Genomic DNA, 14216 nt, shown 5'->3' with positions numbered 1-14216 from the left:
TTTTTATCGGCAAGTGTTAAACCATTAGAATTTTAGAGTGCCCTTCTCAAAACTCGTGATTAAATCAATTTAAATGATAGTGGAGTGCGCAAGGTTTTCAAGTGCGAGTAGGGATATGGAAAAAATTTGAATTAATAATGAGATTCACCTTGACCGTGGCCGAAATCGTGCTTCCGTTCAATTTGCAAGTTAGTGTCGCATCAGAAGCGTGAACAAAGCCATGCGACGCGGTTTGCTAATGAGCACGCCGATCTTTACCTCGCTTTTCGCCTCACTCGCAATTGCCGATTCCGCAGTATCTGAGGCGGTCAGCAACATCTCGATCAACATCAACGCGGGAAGCGAGACGCCAGTACACTGCAACTGTATTTCTGCGGGGGAGTTTTCCAACAGGTGATTATGTCTTGTGTAAACTACCGATTAAACCAGTTTCAATCTACCTCGTACAGAGCAGCAGAGCTGAATGATACGCTGCTGGCAATCAAAAATGACATCGGCAACGAGATTAAAGCACTCACCGACTCTTTGAAGGAGTTGCACAGAAAGATAGATGCTACCAATCAAAGCGTCTTTTCAAACGCCGACCGACGGTTGCAAGACGCAAAAAACGATGTCCATCTGATAGTGAATGCGTTCATTACCAACAAGAATTTCCCTAAATTGCTCCTAAGCAAATTTGTAGTAAGGCTAAATCAAGTTTTGCGTAGTGATTTTTAGAAAACATTAAATTCCAACAGCAGAAAAATATGATTGTGAAAATGTTGAATAAAATAAAATCAGCCGCAGATGCATAAAAGCGATCGCTACATGTTGATGTCATCTTTATCAAAGGGTGTCCTAATTGCTAGCCTTTTGTCAAAGCTTAGATTAAAAATCTAGGGGTCATTCCAACGTTTCCCACTTCTTATTTTTCGCTGTTGTTTTTATTTAAAGATATAATTTTTCATCAAAAATAAAATCAAAATGATTTAGTCGAATTGGTACGAAGCGGACAGACTCTGCAAACGGCATGGATTTCAGTTGATAAGTATCCAGAATGCTACTAAAGCGCACGAAGTTTGGAAATTCGCGTCAACATATAGCCGTGAGTACCATTAAACCAGGCCAAACAACAAAAAAGTGAGATGTCGGTATTGGTATCAATTTACAGGGAGCAATATTTGGACATCGGGCACAGATCAAAGTAAAACCCCTGGAGACTTTTATTGGCTCACCGGTACCAAGGTTTTAGAGGATTTGTTTCAAGCAGGCCAGCCGAACGGCTATGGATACGACTCAGACGTGTGTTTGGCAATTTACGATGGCAGCCTGGCAGATTTTCCATGCAACGAAATGTATTTCTTTGTTTGCGAAGATCTGAGACCTTAATTTTTACGATTTTCAAGTTGGTTGTAATTATGACGTAAAATAAAGCTGGCATGATAAACAAGTTTATTTTTGCAAGCGTTTTACACGGCGTGGGAAACGACGCTGACATTCTTTTTGACATTGATTGGCAGCCAGGCCGCTGTATGCATTTTACTCGGCGCGTCTGCCGCGCAGGTTGCATACTTGCGCCACAATCAGGCGTTTCACTTTCTTCTTTTAAGATATATCAAGTAAATATTTGTCGGTATCACTATTATAATATAATAAATAAAACACATAACGTGACAAGGAATAAGAAATAAATATTAAATAAAGTAGATGGAATGTGTAAAAAATTCGTCAGAGCAAATATTTCAGTTGATAATAATTAATATGCATAGGATAGGGGTTTGCTTGATTGAAAATCGATTGCTTAGTACATATATTGTCGGAAATTAAGCAGCGATAAAGCCATTGAGATTCGTCATGTCATGGATGAGTATAACCAATAGAATATGAGCAAATATGATTGGATGAAAATCAAATAATATGGACGGATTTCCAGGGGAAACGGTTTGAACAGATGTGCGAGATTATCTGAAGTTTTTCAAAACGGAATGAACTCTTACGTTGAGTCTGTTTTCAAAATCATAATTGCGGTAGTTATTTTGAACTTCCAACAGTAAGTCGATGCCCTCCTGTTGAGTCTGCAACATTTCAACGTTCCCATTTAAGTCGGTCCGCCACTCAATGTGTCGAGGAAAGGACAGATGAGGGAAGTAAGCAAAAAATCGGTTCCTACCTCAGAATCCATGCAGAGCAAAACAGCCAACTCGTATGAAGCAAAGGCGGCAATGTGGTGGTCCCCTAGACCCTCGACACCGTCTGCAGAGATTCTCGACATCTCTGATCGGCTCTCCAGGCACGCCCGGAAGTTGCTGATGGCTTCCGCGGCCTGGCCCAGGCAGCCGTACGTGGCACCCATTATTAGGTACTGCAGGCCTTGCATTGGAGGTGGATCACTTGTGCTGTCACATTCTATAAGAACAATTTTTCGGGTTAAATATTGAAACAAATCGCCTGTAATATCAGAAATGGTAATATGAATCTCACCTTGGATTATCTGTTGTAACTGGAGAGCGCTGCAAGACGGCAAGGCGTTCCACAAGAATAGCAGTTCAAAAGCGAGCAGTTTGCATCCAGTTGTGGTGTAACACTCGAGAGGAAGTTGAGATGTTCTGCGTGCAATAAAAACTTCAAGCTGAGTTTGTCTGTTTGTTGACAACTTTGGTGCTTCTTGAGCGAGTTGGATTGCACCTGCTTCATCTCCAGCAGCGCCTCGACAAACTGCAATGCAAATCGTAGAAAAGTAAATAATAAATAAATACAAATTAGGTCAATTTCAATTTAGGGAAATTATATAAATTTATACTTATGGCCAAAACCATTAATTTTTTAGAACCAACCTGCAGCTAGGTAAGCATAGAAACATTTGGACCACCGGGATTCCTTTTTCAGTCTCAAAAACGACACGTGCGCGTGCGGCCAGTGTAGCAAAATCAAATGGCACCAGCCGACCTCATGCAGACATAGCAGCTGGATCTCTCTCTGAGGCGACGCTTTTACCGCAGCCTGGTATGCTAACAGGGCCTGGCTTACGTTTGACTGGGGCGAAAATGCACGGAATTAAGAATTGAACAAATTTGAACGGCAGCAAGCCAACCTTGAGTCGCTCGACACGTCCTCTGAAAAAAAGGAACAGCGCTGACTGGCCGTATGTCTCCTGGGACTCGGAGATCAGCGTTTCAGCAGCTGCGACTCCCGCCTGCACGTTGGAGCCGTCAAGAGCGAAAAAGGGACGGACTATTGTGTGATACCACAGCAACGACAACCTGAAACAAAATGGTATTTCAATTTTAAGATAATTTGAAACTTACAAATTTAGCAGGCAAAAATAATGCTTTTATCTATCGATTTTTTTATAATTTGAGGATCAAAAACTGGCAAAAGTTAAAAAGAGTTTGGATCCATAACTTCAAACAGTAATTACATAAAATCTTATACTTACTTAAGTAGCAAAATGTATTATTTATTTAATAACCATGGCACTAAAAAGGCAGAACACAAAGGCTGCTGAAAATTAAATGCAACCCTGACTTTTTGACACCACTTACGATGCTAAGGGGGCGCGCATGTCCTGTCCCTGTCGCGCGTACATCAACGCTGCGATGCCGGTGTCTCGGTCTCCTTCAAAGCCGAGGAAGCTGATCAATTTCAGCAGAGAAGGTGGCAGAAGGGAAATACAGAGCTGGAATATTCCGTAGCCAAAACTGACAGCAGCCATTAAACGAGAGACTGTTGACGGAGCGAGAGGTCTGAAATGGGAAATGGATCCTGTTAGTTGACTCTTAGTAATTTAGAATTAATTTTTTTAACTAAACTCTTGACAGTGGCTGTCTTAGACATTGTTAAAATATGCTACAATTATGATTTTAACATTACAAATAAATGAGTTTAACGTTCTTTATCTATCCCCGCCTTCATAATTATCTAATTATTATCCTAATCAATCCATTAATTTAGGTAAAATGAAAATCTGTTGAAAGGAAAAAAATAGCCAAACAAGTGGGACCAAAGTCTCAAATTCTATATTAAAAGCTGCTTAATTTACTCTTCATTTGGCTTCCCATAGCCAAACATGGAGAAAAAAGCTAGGGGCGACCGGAGGCCTTGACTGGGAGTTGTAGAGGTTGAAGGCACAGTCCAATCAGGTGAGCTTGGAGATAATAAATTTGACTGGCTTGAATCCCTCACAATCACAGACCAGGATGGAAATTGAGAGCCTAAGTTTAACAAGTGACGCGATTTTTCAAAACCAAATTTTGAAATGTTGTACCTGGAACTTCAGTTTCATGGCCGAAAGTCCTTCTGTGTAGCTGGAGCACCTGATTGTATGAGTGCTGGTACACTTTCCATGCTTTGCGTAGAATCCAGCCACCGCGCACATATCCAGTGAGATCATGCTGGAGAAAAGTCAGGAGCGCCATGCACACTTGTGTATCAGCTAAAATAATTTGCTCTTCAAGTCGATTTAGTAGCTCTTCATTCTGTAATATAAATTTAAGTTGCGGCTTTGAATAATTGTTGAGTGAATATCCCACCACATTCGAAGCACCAAACACTTTGTTTTTCACAGTCTTAATCCAACCCATATCCTGGGCACAACGTTTCTCCATGTCCTTCAATACTTGCACGGCTTCTTGCAGTTTTTCCTCCTCAAATGTCATCACAGCATTCTACGATAATAAACAATGAACACATCAAAAAGTATTCAACATAAAAATCCATTGCAAAAAAAAACCTAAACGGGCTGGCTGGTAAATATTTCATACCATAAAAGTGATATAGCAGTATCCCGCTGCCATTTGGACATTTTCCTTCCGATCCCTGAACAATGTTTCGGCCTCGTCGATTTTGTTGTTCAACAACAACTGGATGCCCTGTTTCGCGAGGTGCCAGTCGTCCTCCTCGTCGACGCCGCCGCCGTATTCCTCCAGGCTGTTCATCTGCTGGTGCTCCATATTCCGCGCAAATATGAACACGACACCGCGTATGCAGCACGCACTGACTAGTCAAACAGCGGCATAGCACCTCTCTTCGGGGCCGGAGGAGTGAGAGTGAAAGGAGAGTGCAAACCACGTAATACGGTTGTTGTAACGTGAGACGTCTTCATTGTGCTGCAGAAAAATAATATTGGCTGAGAAAACATACGTACTCGTGCTGAGAATATGTACATATATGAGTAAATTAAAGAACGAGGTTGACCGCAACCTTGACTTTGATTCTTTGACAGTTTTACGGCACATGTTTTGCAGCATTGCACTACATTACACTATATTTATTAACCTCTATTTTATTTGATACGTTCATGTATGTATAATGACGCGTTTTGTTTTGCTTTAAAAAAAGATTAAATAGATACATATATACATAATATAGATATCTATATGTGTGGGTATTGGTTTGATTGTGAATCATAAAATTGTCGGCTTATAATCACCGGTCGATCAGCTTGCTTCCTCTTTTCGGGCGCTGGCCAGATCAGTCGAAAACCGAAATCGCACAACTAACTTTTGCTGAACGTTCTTCAATTTGACGGTTTTCACATTCCAACTGACATCAGACACAATCAAAGCGCAATTCGATCAATAAAGCGTGCAGTTAACAAGGCCCGTCTAGGTACGCGCAGCTTATGAATGGCACGGGCTACATCCGCTGTGGATGAGGAGTGTGGAATGTTGAGTGTGGAATGTGTAAATGCGGAAATGGAATTACTGCGCCTTACGACTTTTTTCTCTGCAGTGGCAGGTGGCAGCACTCAGCGACCGCTCTCAGTCTCAGCTGGTAGCTCAAAACAAAGCTTCGCATTCGCACATGTCATGCCTGCACATGCTGATCAGGTCTGAAGTCTTTAATGGCACTGAGTGAGGCCGCTTGAGAGTTTGAAAAAAATTGATTTAGTGCCGATTTGCTTTATAATAACCGACAGTCTACATTTTATTTTTATTTCGCTTTGCAATGCTGAGGCCACGGCTCTTGTCCGGCGTCCTTGCCCGATGGACAGGAGGTGCAGATCGGCTGCAGTCGTCCCGAAATTTTGGTGTTTCGAATTTCCTACTGAAGAAGGCAGATGACAGTGAACAAGAAGAGCAAAAGCAAGTGGTCGCCAAGAGCATCTTCGACATGAAAGAAAAGAATAAGAACAGTTATATTGACATGGTCAGAAAATATAACGAGAGGAATGTGCTCAAGCGAGGCCATGTCGAGTTTATTTATGCGGCGATGAAGCACATGGATGAATTCGGCGTCAGCAAAGACTTGGAAGTGTACAAAGCCCTCATAGGCATTTTTCCCAAAGGCAAAATGATTCCGCGCAACTTATTTCAAGAGGCGTTCCAGCATTACCCAAAACACCAGCAATGTGCTACTGATATCTTAGAGAAAATGGAACAAAATGGTTGGATTTATCCTGTCAACATGCCTTTTTTTAATTATATTGCATTTTAGGAGTGATTCCTGACATGGAAGTCGAAGTAATGCTAACCAATGTTTTCGGCAAAACTGGCCATCCAGTGCGCAAGTTCATGAGGATGTACTACTGGATGCCGAAATTCAACAACCTGTCACCCTGGCCTCTTCCAAAGCCTGTGCCTGACGACCCTTTCGAACTTGCAAAATTAGCTTTGCAAAGGATAACAAGTGTGGATCTTCTCACCAAGATCAACACCTTTGATGTATGCGGTATAAATTTGTTTCAAAATGAATGGCTCTAATATTATCAATTCCTTATTGATTAAAAAGATTTACTTAGTTAAATATTATTTTCCGCATTGTTCATTGCGCCCTGCACAATTTAGAATCAAATTTCGTTGAGAATTTTTTCCAAAAAGAAATTTTTAGTGTGCATGGGCAAAATAAGTAATGAAAAGTCATAATTTTTGTTGTCTGTTATACGTTAAACGTTTTAAAAAATCTGAATTTTTCATATATGCGTAGTCTAAAGACCTGGAAGACTCATTAGACAAGACTTGGATTCTGAGTGCTCAAAGTCCTCTGCAGAAGGAAATCTTGGGAAGGCTTCCTTCTGACCAGCCTTTGTATGTGGAAGGTGCTTTTAAAATTTGGCTGAGAAGCGAATGTGTCCAGTATTTCGTGTTGAGAGGAAAGCCAAAGCCATACCAGCCGCGCCCCACCATGGACGAGATTGATGGTAAATTGTTATTGATTTTCAGAGGCCAATGGTTTTAAAGATCTTAACGTTGATCAGATGTCTCCAATTTGAAATCTCCATATATTGACGAGGAAGCAGCTGAAAAGACTCTCGAGCCTCTGCGAACTGTTCACGAGCAAGCGGAAGGCACCATCATCGCGATTGCAGCGACAGGCACCTCAAGCAAAGACTCGCTTTTATCGTGGATTAGATTTTTGCAGAAGACAAACCCACCGCTGGACAGAATACCTGTGCTGTTTTCTATGACTTCACCTTTTGGGCAAGTAGTGCCTGTGAATGATAGCGCGGGAAATCAAGGACAGAGATTGAGTGACTGATCCTAGTCGGTGTTTTTTCTGTGAAAAGCATAATAAAGTTAACAAAAAATATTTATTTCTTGGTTTTACATTTTTTGCTTCTATGCCATGTTAATTTTCATCAAGCAGTTTAGTTATTACTCCTTCGATTGCCACGGACGCCGGCGAATCTTTCAGAGCTATCAAGCAGCTTTCTCCCTTTTGTGAGCACTGTCCGAGTCGAGGATCTAATGGAATGCTTCCAAGGAACGGCACCTTGGCAGTATCAGCCAGGGACTGGCCTCCTCCAGATGCAAAGACGTTGGTGCATTCCTATTAATGGTTTGATTAAAAGAGAACGCCTTGTATTTAAATAAATTTACAGTGCAGTGGGGACAGACAAATCCGCTCATGTTCTCGACGATTCCCAAAATAGGGATTCCGGTCTTCTTGCAAAATGTCACCTCCTTTCTAACGTCCTCAATGGCCACTGCTTGAGGAGTTGTGACGATCAGCGCCCCATCGCATTTGACAGTCCTGTAGTTAAAAATTTAGATCTCGCAATAACAGCATTGATTAATAAAAAAGCTTTACTTTAGATTTTCCATAACGGTAATATGTTCGTCGGAGGTGCCTGGAGGTGTGTCAATGATGAGGTAGTCAAGCTCTCCCCAGCAAACGTTGTTAACAAATTGTTGAATCATGGCTATATTTGTGATTACAGTTAAAACAATTTGTGAAGCTTCTATATAAAATACCAGTCTTCCGGGGCCCTCTCCAAACCACAGCGTTGTTCCTATTGGGCAGGATAAATCCCATAGACATGACTGCCAGTTTTTGCTCAGCATCAGTATAAACCGGTACCCAGCTGGAAGAATATAATAAATTGTGAAATTTCATTTCGGTTTCCCCAATTTTCCACTATTAAAAATAATTTTAAAGGGGCTTAATGATTTAATTAAGTTCACAAATCTAATCCATAAATGATGTGCGATTATTTATGATGCTTAAGTTAGCAACATCTACAATTTCTTTGCATCCAAAACTTAAAAAGATCTAAAATCTGGGAAGAAAAAATATTTCTGTGGAAGTGTGGATGAATCCAAAAATTGAGGACGGTTCCCAAATTTTAAAATTTGTGCAAGAGTCCACGGTTAAAAATCCACAGAAACGTTTTTTGGATGTTTATAAATAATGTTGCTAAATTTATGACGGTGAATATTTCAACATACCCTTCTGGACATTGAAGAATTTCCTTGTTTTCGAGCTGTAGCAAGTAAGGAACACTGGGTCCACACAGATCAATATCCAAAAGACCCACCTATAATTTTAAACGCATATTACAAATCAATAACTATTGCTCACATTTCACTAGCTCTAAAATTTATGACATACATATTATGTATGTGTAAATATGTACCTTAAACCCTTTGTCCTTTAGAGCAAGAGCAAGTTGTGTGCTGACAGTTGATTTTCCGACGCCTCCTTTCCCCGACAAAATTAAAATGATGTGCTTCACGCCGTCAAGCATTCTTAACAAAAAGTGTGCAATTATTTTGGACACCACTCAACTCTCAATTCTTCTTTCAATGATTCTACCGATTCTACGAAATAAAAAGGAATATGTATTTTATTAGTAGACCGATTGAACATCATACATATGTATTATGAGTTTTGTAACATACACATTACCTCACAAAAGGTGAAACAGACGAATATTTCTTTATTTATTTGATGGAAATGACAAAAAATATCGTCAGCAGGATAAAAGACCAAATCGAAGCACTTCGAAATTGGACGAGACGAGTGTTACAGCTTACACAACACAGCTGATCTGAGTGAGCAGGGAGAGACAGAGGCGTGGCTGTGTTCAGATCATGCGGATCATGCGTTCCCTGGAGAGCCAATAATAGTAAACAAAGAGCGTTGTCGTTGTTCTGTTCTTTCTTCATATCGGCGTCACAAGCACAATCATTCATGCTCATCTTCTGCGGCCTGAGGGTCAGCTTGCCTCTTTCCTTGCCTATCGTACGCTTACGCAGACACTACTAACATGTTGCCCAAGCCGTGGATGTTGCTGCTCCTTTTCGGCCTCTTTTGCCAGCTGAGCGTCGCCTACAAACCTGTCGTCCTCGTCCACGGCATCCTGGCCGACAAGGGCTGCATGAATGTTGTTGCCAAAAGGATCAAAGAGGTGACAAGCTCTTGATATTCTAGACATTAGCTTTCTTTTGTGTACTTTTCAATCCACTCTTTATGAAAAATTACATACGTCATATTCCATTCTCTTAAATAGATATTTCATTTTTCCCATTTTTTAGCTTCACCCTGGCACCGTGGTTTACGCAACTGACAGGTTTACCGGGTGGTCCAGCCTGGCTCCCATGTGGCATCAGGTAGACGCCCTGGCAGCTGACCTGTTGAACATTTCCAAGGCACATCCGGAGGGTGTCCATCTCGTCGGTGTGTTCAATGCTACTTAAATAAATCATTCGTAAAACAATTTTCATTAAAATTCACTGTCAGGCTACTCGCAAGGTGGACTAGTCAGTAGAGCCATCCTGGAGAAGTACCCTGAGCACAACGTGCAGACTTTCATCTCTCTCAGCTCTCCTCAAGCTGGTCAATATGGCAGTATGTGATTAAATTTGCCAGACCTATAACAATAATTTATATTACAATTTCTGCAGCAAAGTTTTTGCACCTCTACTTCCCTAACCTGTGGCTGAAGACGGCCTTTGAGATATTCTACTCAGATGTCGGTCAGTACACATCAGTGGCCAACTATTGGAATGATCCCCATCACCAAAAACTTTATTATAAATACAGGTTAGGGAGAGGCTTAAGGATCAAAAGATGAGTGTTACGTAATTACTTTTTACATGTTTACAGCGTATTTTTGCCCTACGCTAACAACGAGAAGGCGTCAAACCAGAGCGCAATTTACAAACAGGGTTTCCGGAAGCTGAAGAAGTTGGTTTTGATTGGAGGACCAGATGATGAGGTTATAACTCCATGGCAGTCTAGGTGAGCTGATCCATTCAGGCTATGTCTCATTATCTTGGTTATTTAATTTGGGATCTATTTCCTGATAGAAATATTTAGAATTATCTCTCTGTTCTTTTATTACAAAATTTTAGTTTGAATTCAGGAGGCTATTACAATTTTTGTTTTATAAATTAGTATAACTCACAATCTCCAATATTCCTCACAACCAGTTACAATAAATTTTCATCGACCTCAAAAAATCGGCCAGAAAAAATAATATTTTTTTTAATCTATTGACCTGACTTACTTACCTATATTGATAACGAAAATTGCCTAGTCAGTGATCAAAGGAAATTCCTCGTATTTTCACCTCTAGTACGTCCTTTTAACTACCAACTCTCTCTTTTATTCACTTAGCCACTTTGGTTACTACAACGAAAATGAAACTGTGATCGACATGAAGGATCAAGATATCTACAAGCAAGACATGTTTGGCTTGAAGACTCTGGACGAGAGTGGCCGCATCCAGATCATTACACAAGCTGGTATCGACCACTTCAGCTGGCACATCAACCTCTCAGTGATTGACAAACACATCATACCCCATCTTGACTAGGTTTAGTGACACTCACTTTTCTTGTTTTGTTTGAGAGAGGATAATTATTGTAGTGCATGACTGAAACTGATTTTCCTAGTTCAATGGAGGTGTGATTCTGTTGATTAAGTTCGATTGCAATTATCCATGACAGCACAATTTTTTTTAATAAAATAACGTCTCATGAAACAATGAATTTTATTCAGACCTTATTTTTACTATTATTTTATTTTATTTTACTATTATTCCGTCATCTCTAATTATCTAACTTCTAATAAAGGGATTTTTCCTCTCAGGAATTAAGGTTTCGTTAAATCCCTAATTACATGTTCAAATAGCTAACTTGCTACAAACATCCACAATTTTATTATTGAATGGCAAGAAACGCGAAGTCAAGCATGCAGAATGTACTGTTATTAAAAAATTATTATAAATGCATTAATAAGTTTGATAAATTTTGCCTCTTGAGATTGCAAAGGCTCATCCAGAGCTCGCTCAGCAGGGAAAACCTAAAGCAAGTAGACCAATATTCAACCGTATTTTGGGGTTTACTGTAATTTAAAATTAAATTTTCCTGGATTTTTTACCATATTTCCCTGGGTGAATAACTTAAAAAGAAGGGTCTCTCTTGCTTCAATTTAATTATAGCAATAGTTTTCTGCACGCCCTGTCAGTTTTTGCGCGATTCTGTGGTCACATGCACTAAATTATAATTCGTCAGTTTGGCCAAACAATTCTTTCAATCCAGCTAATATAATTGGACACTCTTGTGTACACGGCTGGGCTGTTACTGTATCCGCAGAACTTGCCAAAAGACGTCACACCAACCACACTGTACATGCAGTAAGGATCTTTCCTCACAAACTGCAGAGGCCCGCCAGAGTCGCCCTGAGATAAATAATAATTTTCAGAGTGGAGAAATTTTTGTTTTTGAAGGACAATTTAAAAAATGTAACTCTAACAAAATTAATTACGAGGACGATTTTCTTCTACTGTTTTCCTCAGCTACGCCATATTCAAGGTTGATACATACCTGGCAAGTGTCTTTGCCTCCTTGCAACTCGCCAGCGCACACCATTGAATCGTCGTCAATGCCGCGTCTCAGTTTGCTAGTGGTGGCTTCAGTCTTGTACGTCTGGTTGCAGACTGGGTGTTCGATCGGACTCAGGGAGACCTTCAGCAGTCTGTCACTCGTATCCTCCGCTGCGCGGGAAAACTGATCAGATTAGTCACCCTGAGCAGGTCGTGCTGCACTCACAGTATCCAACTCTGCCCCAGCCAGTGGCGATGAACTTGATCTGTTCGCCCGGTCCAGGCAACTGTTTTACCCTGTGAAGACAGGCTGGCCGCACGAAGGCATCAAACGTGGCGTCCCTGGCCAGGCGCAGCAGGGCGATGTCGTTGTACCTTCCAGGTAGTTTGTACTCGGGGTGTTGAATGCGCTCGGCCACCGGAATCATCTGCGGCCTCGCGCCGTCCTGGTCATTGGAAATCTCCAAATCGCCGAGTCGGACGACCCGCACGGGTCCTCTAAAGGGGGTTTATTTATAAAAATTAAAAAAACCACATTGGGTGGTGACACATACTCGTCTCGACTGGAGACGCAATGCGCTGCAGTCAGGACAAACCGCTCGCTGATCAAGGAGCCGCCACAGTACCACGCAGGATCGGTGTCAGAGCCGTAGCCGAGAAGGGCCTGAGGAGGATTTTTCATTTGAGAAAATTGAGTTAATTGAGGGAATTAAAGCCGTCATTGTCCTCTGGAGGCTATTTTTCAACTCACCATATGCGGAAACTCCTTGAGGGCGGCGGGCTCTCCGCCAACCACGAGTGGTGTGGCGATGACCGCGCACGTTGATATGTTGATGTACTGAATGTCGTCATCAACTGCGAGCGTTGGAGGTGCTTGCAGCATGTACACGCTTTTTGCATACTCACGGCACTCTTGAACAAACCAATTATTTTTATTCATTTTGAGCGACATATTAGTTAAATTAATCTATATGAAAGAGCAGGAGTTCAAAAATTTTCGACATTCCGATAAATTTGTGTGTATATTTAACGCCAAGGTTATGCAGGTCGCCAGGTGATGGAAAACCAGTTAAAACTTTCTCGTGCATGGCCAACGAAATTAACAAACTTGTTTCGCTCTTGGTACTCAGCGCTGAAGGTGGCAAATTAAATGGCTTGGCCGTGGTGGTCACTGGAGGCCGCGTCGGCCGCTGGGCTCCTGGCTTATTCTGCGGTTGTCCCCTCTGTCCAGGACAGCAGATGACAGGCTGATTCAACTGGAAACTGCAGATTCGAGGGCGACGACCCGCACGCAGGTCCTGCAGAGCAGAAGGGCAGTTCTGCAAAGGCGAGCACGTGCCCGGCACTCCAAAGTAGGTCGAACAAGCGTCTCCTAGAACGAAAATTTACTGATAAATAATACGGCGCTTTGTTTAGTGATGTGAAGCTAGTGCTGTTATTTCATTCAACACTGATTATAAATTTTAGGGTAAACCGCAGTTATGATAACAAACCCATATTTGGAATTCAGAGAGGCTTATTTTATGAACAAATTAAACTTCATCCTTGTTATGATAACACCATTTAGCTTGTGTTGGTAAATGTTTCTATACCCATAACTTTGCTCTCAAATTTTTAACCCATTAAACAGAAAAAATAAATTAAAAATTCCGTACTTAGAGTCGAGTATTAAAATAGGATTAGAGCAAATGATAAGTTAATATATAGAGACTTTTAATAGATTGTGCAACTAAAATTAGCCAAACCATCGCTCTTTTGAAATTATATCAATCTATTATTTGCACAATTTGAGACTAAAAGTCACGTCTTGTCGTGATAGCTGAGTAAGTCGGGTCGTGGCGTGACCTAGCTGCGATAACTGAGCTTGGAATGAAACCTGCCATTGAAGAGCTGGGCCGAGGTTTGCGCGGCGAAGGCGACGAGCACAGCGGCGAAAAGCATGTCCGGCTCTCTTCCACACTAATTGAGCACTAAACTATATATAAAGTAAGAGGATGCGAACCGCAAGACCTGTTGTTTCCTCCTACCGTGGAAATTACGTCACCGGCCTTGGAGAATTCACAACTTCTGTTCCCAGCACAAAAAGCAGCTTTTTAGATGCATTAATCCATTACTCATCGGAGTAACGGCCGGGTAAGGAGAGACCCACGCTGCGCAGCAATGTTAAATTAGATTCGGCTAATTATTG

General features: G+C 41.3%; 6 protein-coding genes across 8 annotated transcripts in view; 3 read left to right on the top strand and 3 right to left on the bottom strand.

Moving 5' to 3' along the window:
- The window catches only part of LOC135940837 (tetratricopeptide repeat protein 39C-like), a 102885-nt gene extending 97175 nt beyond the window's left edge, over positions 1 to 5710 (bottom strand). Inside the window, exons 1-12 of one of the 2 annotated variants that reach the window (XM_065485921.1) lie at positions 5693 to 5710; positions 5408 to 5622; positions 4740 to 5084; positions 4509 to 4643; positions 4244 to 4454; positions 4019 to 4190; positions 3522 to 3722; positions 3071 to 3239; positions 2814 to 3012; positions 2461 to 2694; positions 2150 to 2385; positions 1418 to 2054 (exon numbers count right to left, since the gene is read on the bottom strand). In XM_065485921.1, the coding sequence (XP_065341993.1) occupies positions 1941 to 2054; positions 2150 to 2385; positions 2461 to 2694; positions 2814 to 3012; positions 3071 to 3239; positions 3522 to 3722; positions 4019 to 4190; positions 4244 to 4454; positions 4509 to 4643; positions 4740 to 4928 (1860 nt within the window). In that variant the 5' untranslated portion in view covers positions 4929 to 5084; positions 5408 to 5622; positions 5693 to 5710 and the 3' untranslated portion in view covers positions 1418 to 1940. Of the gene's footprint in view, positions 1 to 1417; positions 2055 to 2149; positions 2386 to 2460; positions 2695 to 2813; positions 3013 to 3070; positions 3240 to 3521; positions 3723 to 4018; positions 4191 to 4243; positions 4455 to 4508; positions 4644 to 4739; positions 5085 to 5407; positions 5649 to 5692 lie in introns of those variants that run through there. The other variant, XM_065485922.1, reaches the window with a different exon arrangement.
- On the top strand, positions 52 to 1430 carry LOC135940844 (C-type lectin domain family 4 member K-like). Its single transcript, XM_065485929.1, has 4 exons — positions 52 to 393; positions 450 to 681; positions 973 to 1084; positions 1151 to 1430. Exons 1-4 carry the CDS (start codon positions 221 to 223, stop codon positions 1366 to 1368), a joined length of 735 nt encoding a protein of 244 aa, XP_065342001.1. The 5' UTR covers positions 52 to 220; the 3' UTR covers positions 1369 to 1430.
- A 175-nt stretch (positions 5711 to 5885) lies between the features above and the next one.
- On the top strand, positions 5886 to 7510 carry ECSIT (evolutionarily conserved signaling intermediate in Toll pathway, mitochondrial). The gene is made up of 4 exons (XM_065485925.1): positions 5886 to 6364; positions 6415 to 6641; positions 6904 to 7117; positions 7175 to 7510. The coding sequence occupies exons 1-4, from the start codon at positions 5926 to 5928 to the stop codon at positions 7453 to 7455; spliced, it is 1161 nt and encodes a 386-aa protein (XP_065341997.1). The 5' UTR covers positions 5886 to 5925; the 3' UTR covers positions 7456 to 7510.
- Positions 7489 to 9124, bottom strand: Nubp2 (NUBP iron-sulfur cluster assembly factor 2). The gene is made up of 7 exons (XM_065485928.1): positions 9106 to 9124; positions 8834 to 8945; positions 8646 to 8734; positions 8172 to 8281; positions 8008 to 8119; positions 7797 to 7950; positions 7489 to 7746 (listed from the first exon to the last, which is right to left on the bottom strand). The coding sequence occupies exons 2-7, from the start codon at positions 8942 to 8944 to the stop codon at positions 7546 to 7548; spliced, it is 777 nt and encodes a 258-aa protein (XP_065342000.1). The 5' UTR covers position 8945; positions 9106 to 9124; the 3' UTR covers positions 7489 to 7545.
- Positions 9125 to 9313: 189 nt separating this feature from the next.
- Ppt2 (palmitoyl-protein thioesterase 2) lies at positions 9314 to 11157 on the top strand. Its single transcript, XM_065485927.1, has 6 exons — positions 9314 to 9607; positions 9735 to 9876; positions 9940 to 10047; positions 10104 to 10242; positions 10306 to 10440; positions 10819 to 11157. The coding sequence occupies exons 1-6, from the start codon at positions 9467 to 9469 to the stop codon at positions 11015 to 11017; spliced, it is 864 nt and encodes a 287-aa protein (XP_065341999.1). The 5' UTR covers positions 9314 to 9466; the 3' UTR covers positions 11018 to 11157.
- A 20-nt stretch (positions 11158 to 11177) lies between these two features.
- Positions 11178 to 14125, bottom strand: LOC135940838 (venom protease-like). Of its 2 annotated transcripts, none has more exons than XM_065485923.1 (7): positions 13909 to 14125; positions 13137 to 13400; positions 12780 to 12940; positions 12583 to 12692; positions 12255 to 12526; positions 12030 to 12199; positions 11178 to 11884 (listed from the first exon to the last, which is right to left on the bottom strand). In XM_065485923.1, exons 1-7 carry the CDS (start codon positions 13967 to 13969, stop codon positions 11714 to 11716), a joined length of 1209 nt encoding a protein of 402 aa, XP_065341995.1. In that variant the 5' UTR covers positions 13970 to 14125; the 3' UTR covers positions 11178 to 11713. The 2 variants fall into 2 exon arrangements, with proteins under 2 accessions (XP_065341995.1, XP_065341996.1); XM_065485924.1 differs by having other exon boundaries at positions 13905 to 13998.
- Between the last annotated feature and the right edge of the window lie 91 nt (positions 14126 to 14216).

The sequence above is a fragment of the Cloeon dipterum genome, chromosome 3 (assembly GCF_949628265.1).
Source record: "Cloeon dipterum chromosome 3, ieCloDipt1.1, whole genome shotgun sequence".
NCBI classification, from domain to species: domain Eukaryota; kingdom Metazoa; phylum Arthropoda; class Insecta; order Ephemeroptera; family Baetidae; genus Cloeon; species Cloeon dipterum.
Note: the sequence above shows the minus strand (reverse complement) of the source record. Positions and strands in the feature narration are given on the sequence as shown.

What these genes read in the sequence shown, in the direction of transcription:
- LOC135940844 (XM_065485929.1), top strand. Translation starts at nt 221, where the DNA reads ATGCGACGCGGTTTGCTAATGAGCACGCCGATCTTTACCTCGCTTTTC. An exon ending in TGCTCCTAAGCAAATTTGTA is followed by an intron (nt 682 to 972) that starts GTAAGGCTAAAT and finishes AAAATGATTTAG; the next exon opens with TCGAATTGGTACGAAGCGGA. An exon ending in ATTCGCGTCAACATATAGCC is followed by an intron (nt 1,085 to 1,150) that starts GTGAGTACCATT and finishes ATCAATTTACAG; the next exon opens with GGAGCAATATTTGGACATCG.
- ECSIT (XM_065485925.1), top strand. Translation starts at nt 5,926, where the DNA reads ATGCTGAGGCCACGGCTCTTGTCCGGCGTCCTTGCCCGATGGACAGGA. An exon ending in CCAAGATCAACACCTTTGAT is followed by an intron (nt 6,642 to 6,903) that starts GTATGCGGTATA and finishes ATATATGCGTAG; the next exon opens with TCTAAAGACCTGGAAGACTC. An exon ending in CACCATGGACGAGATTGATG is followed by an intron (nt 7,118 to 7,174) that starts GTAAATTGTTAT and finishes AACGTTGATCAG; the next exon opens with ATGTCTCCAATTTGAAATCT.
- Nubp2 (XM_065485928.1), bottom strand. Translation starts at nt 8,944, where the DNA reads ATGCTTGACGGCGTGAAGCACATCATTTTAATTTTGTCGGGGAAAGGA. An exon ending in TAAAGGACAAAGGGTTTAAG is followed by an intron (nt 8,735 to 8,833) that starts GTACATATTTAC and finishes TTAAAATTATAG; the next exon opens with GTGGGTCTTTTGGATATTGA. An exon ending in TTGTCTGTCCCCACTGCACT is followed by an intron (nt 7,747 to 7,796) that starts GTAAATTTATTT and finishes AACCATTAATAG; the next exon opens with GAATGCACCAACGTCTTTGC.
- Ppt2 (XM_065485927.1), top strand. Translation starts at nt 9,467, where the DNA reads ATGTTGCCCAAGCCGTGGATGTTGCTGCTCCTTTTCGGCCTCTTTTGC. An exon ending in TCAAGCTGGTCAATATGGCA is followed by an intron (nt 10,048 to 10,103) that starts GTATGTGATTAA and finishes CAATTTCTGCAG; the next exon opens with CAAAGTTTTTGCACCTCTAC. An exon ending in AAACTTTATTATAAATACAG is followed by an intron (nt 10,243 to 10,305) that starts GTTAGGGAGAGG and finishes ACATGTTTACAG; the next exon opens with CGTATTTTTGCCCTACGCTA.
- LOC135940838 (XM_065485923.1), bottom strand. Translation starts at nt 13,969, where the DNA reads ATGCTTTTCGCCGCTGTGCTCGTCGCCTTCGCCGCGCAAACCTCGGCC. An exon ending in GAGTACCAAGAGCGAAACAA is followed by an intron (nt 12,941 to 13,136) that starts GTTTGTTAATTT and finishes GGTTTGTTCAAG; the next exon opens with AGTGCCGTGAGTATGCAAAA. An exon ending in GAGGCAAAGACACTTGCCAG is followed by an intron (nt 11,885 to 12,029) that starts GTATGTATCAAC and finishes TATTTATCTCAG; the next exon opens with GGCGACTCTGGCGGGCCTCT.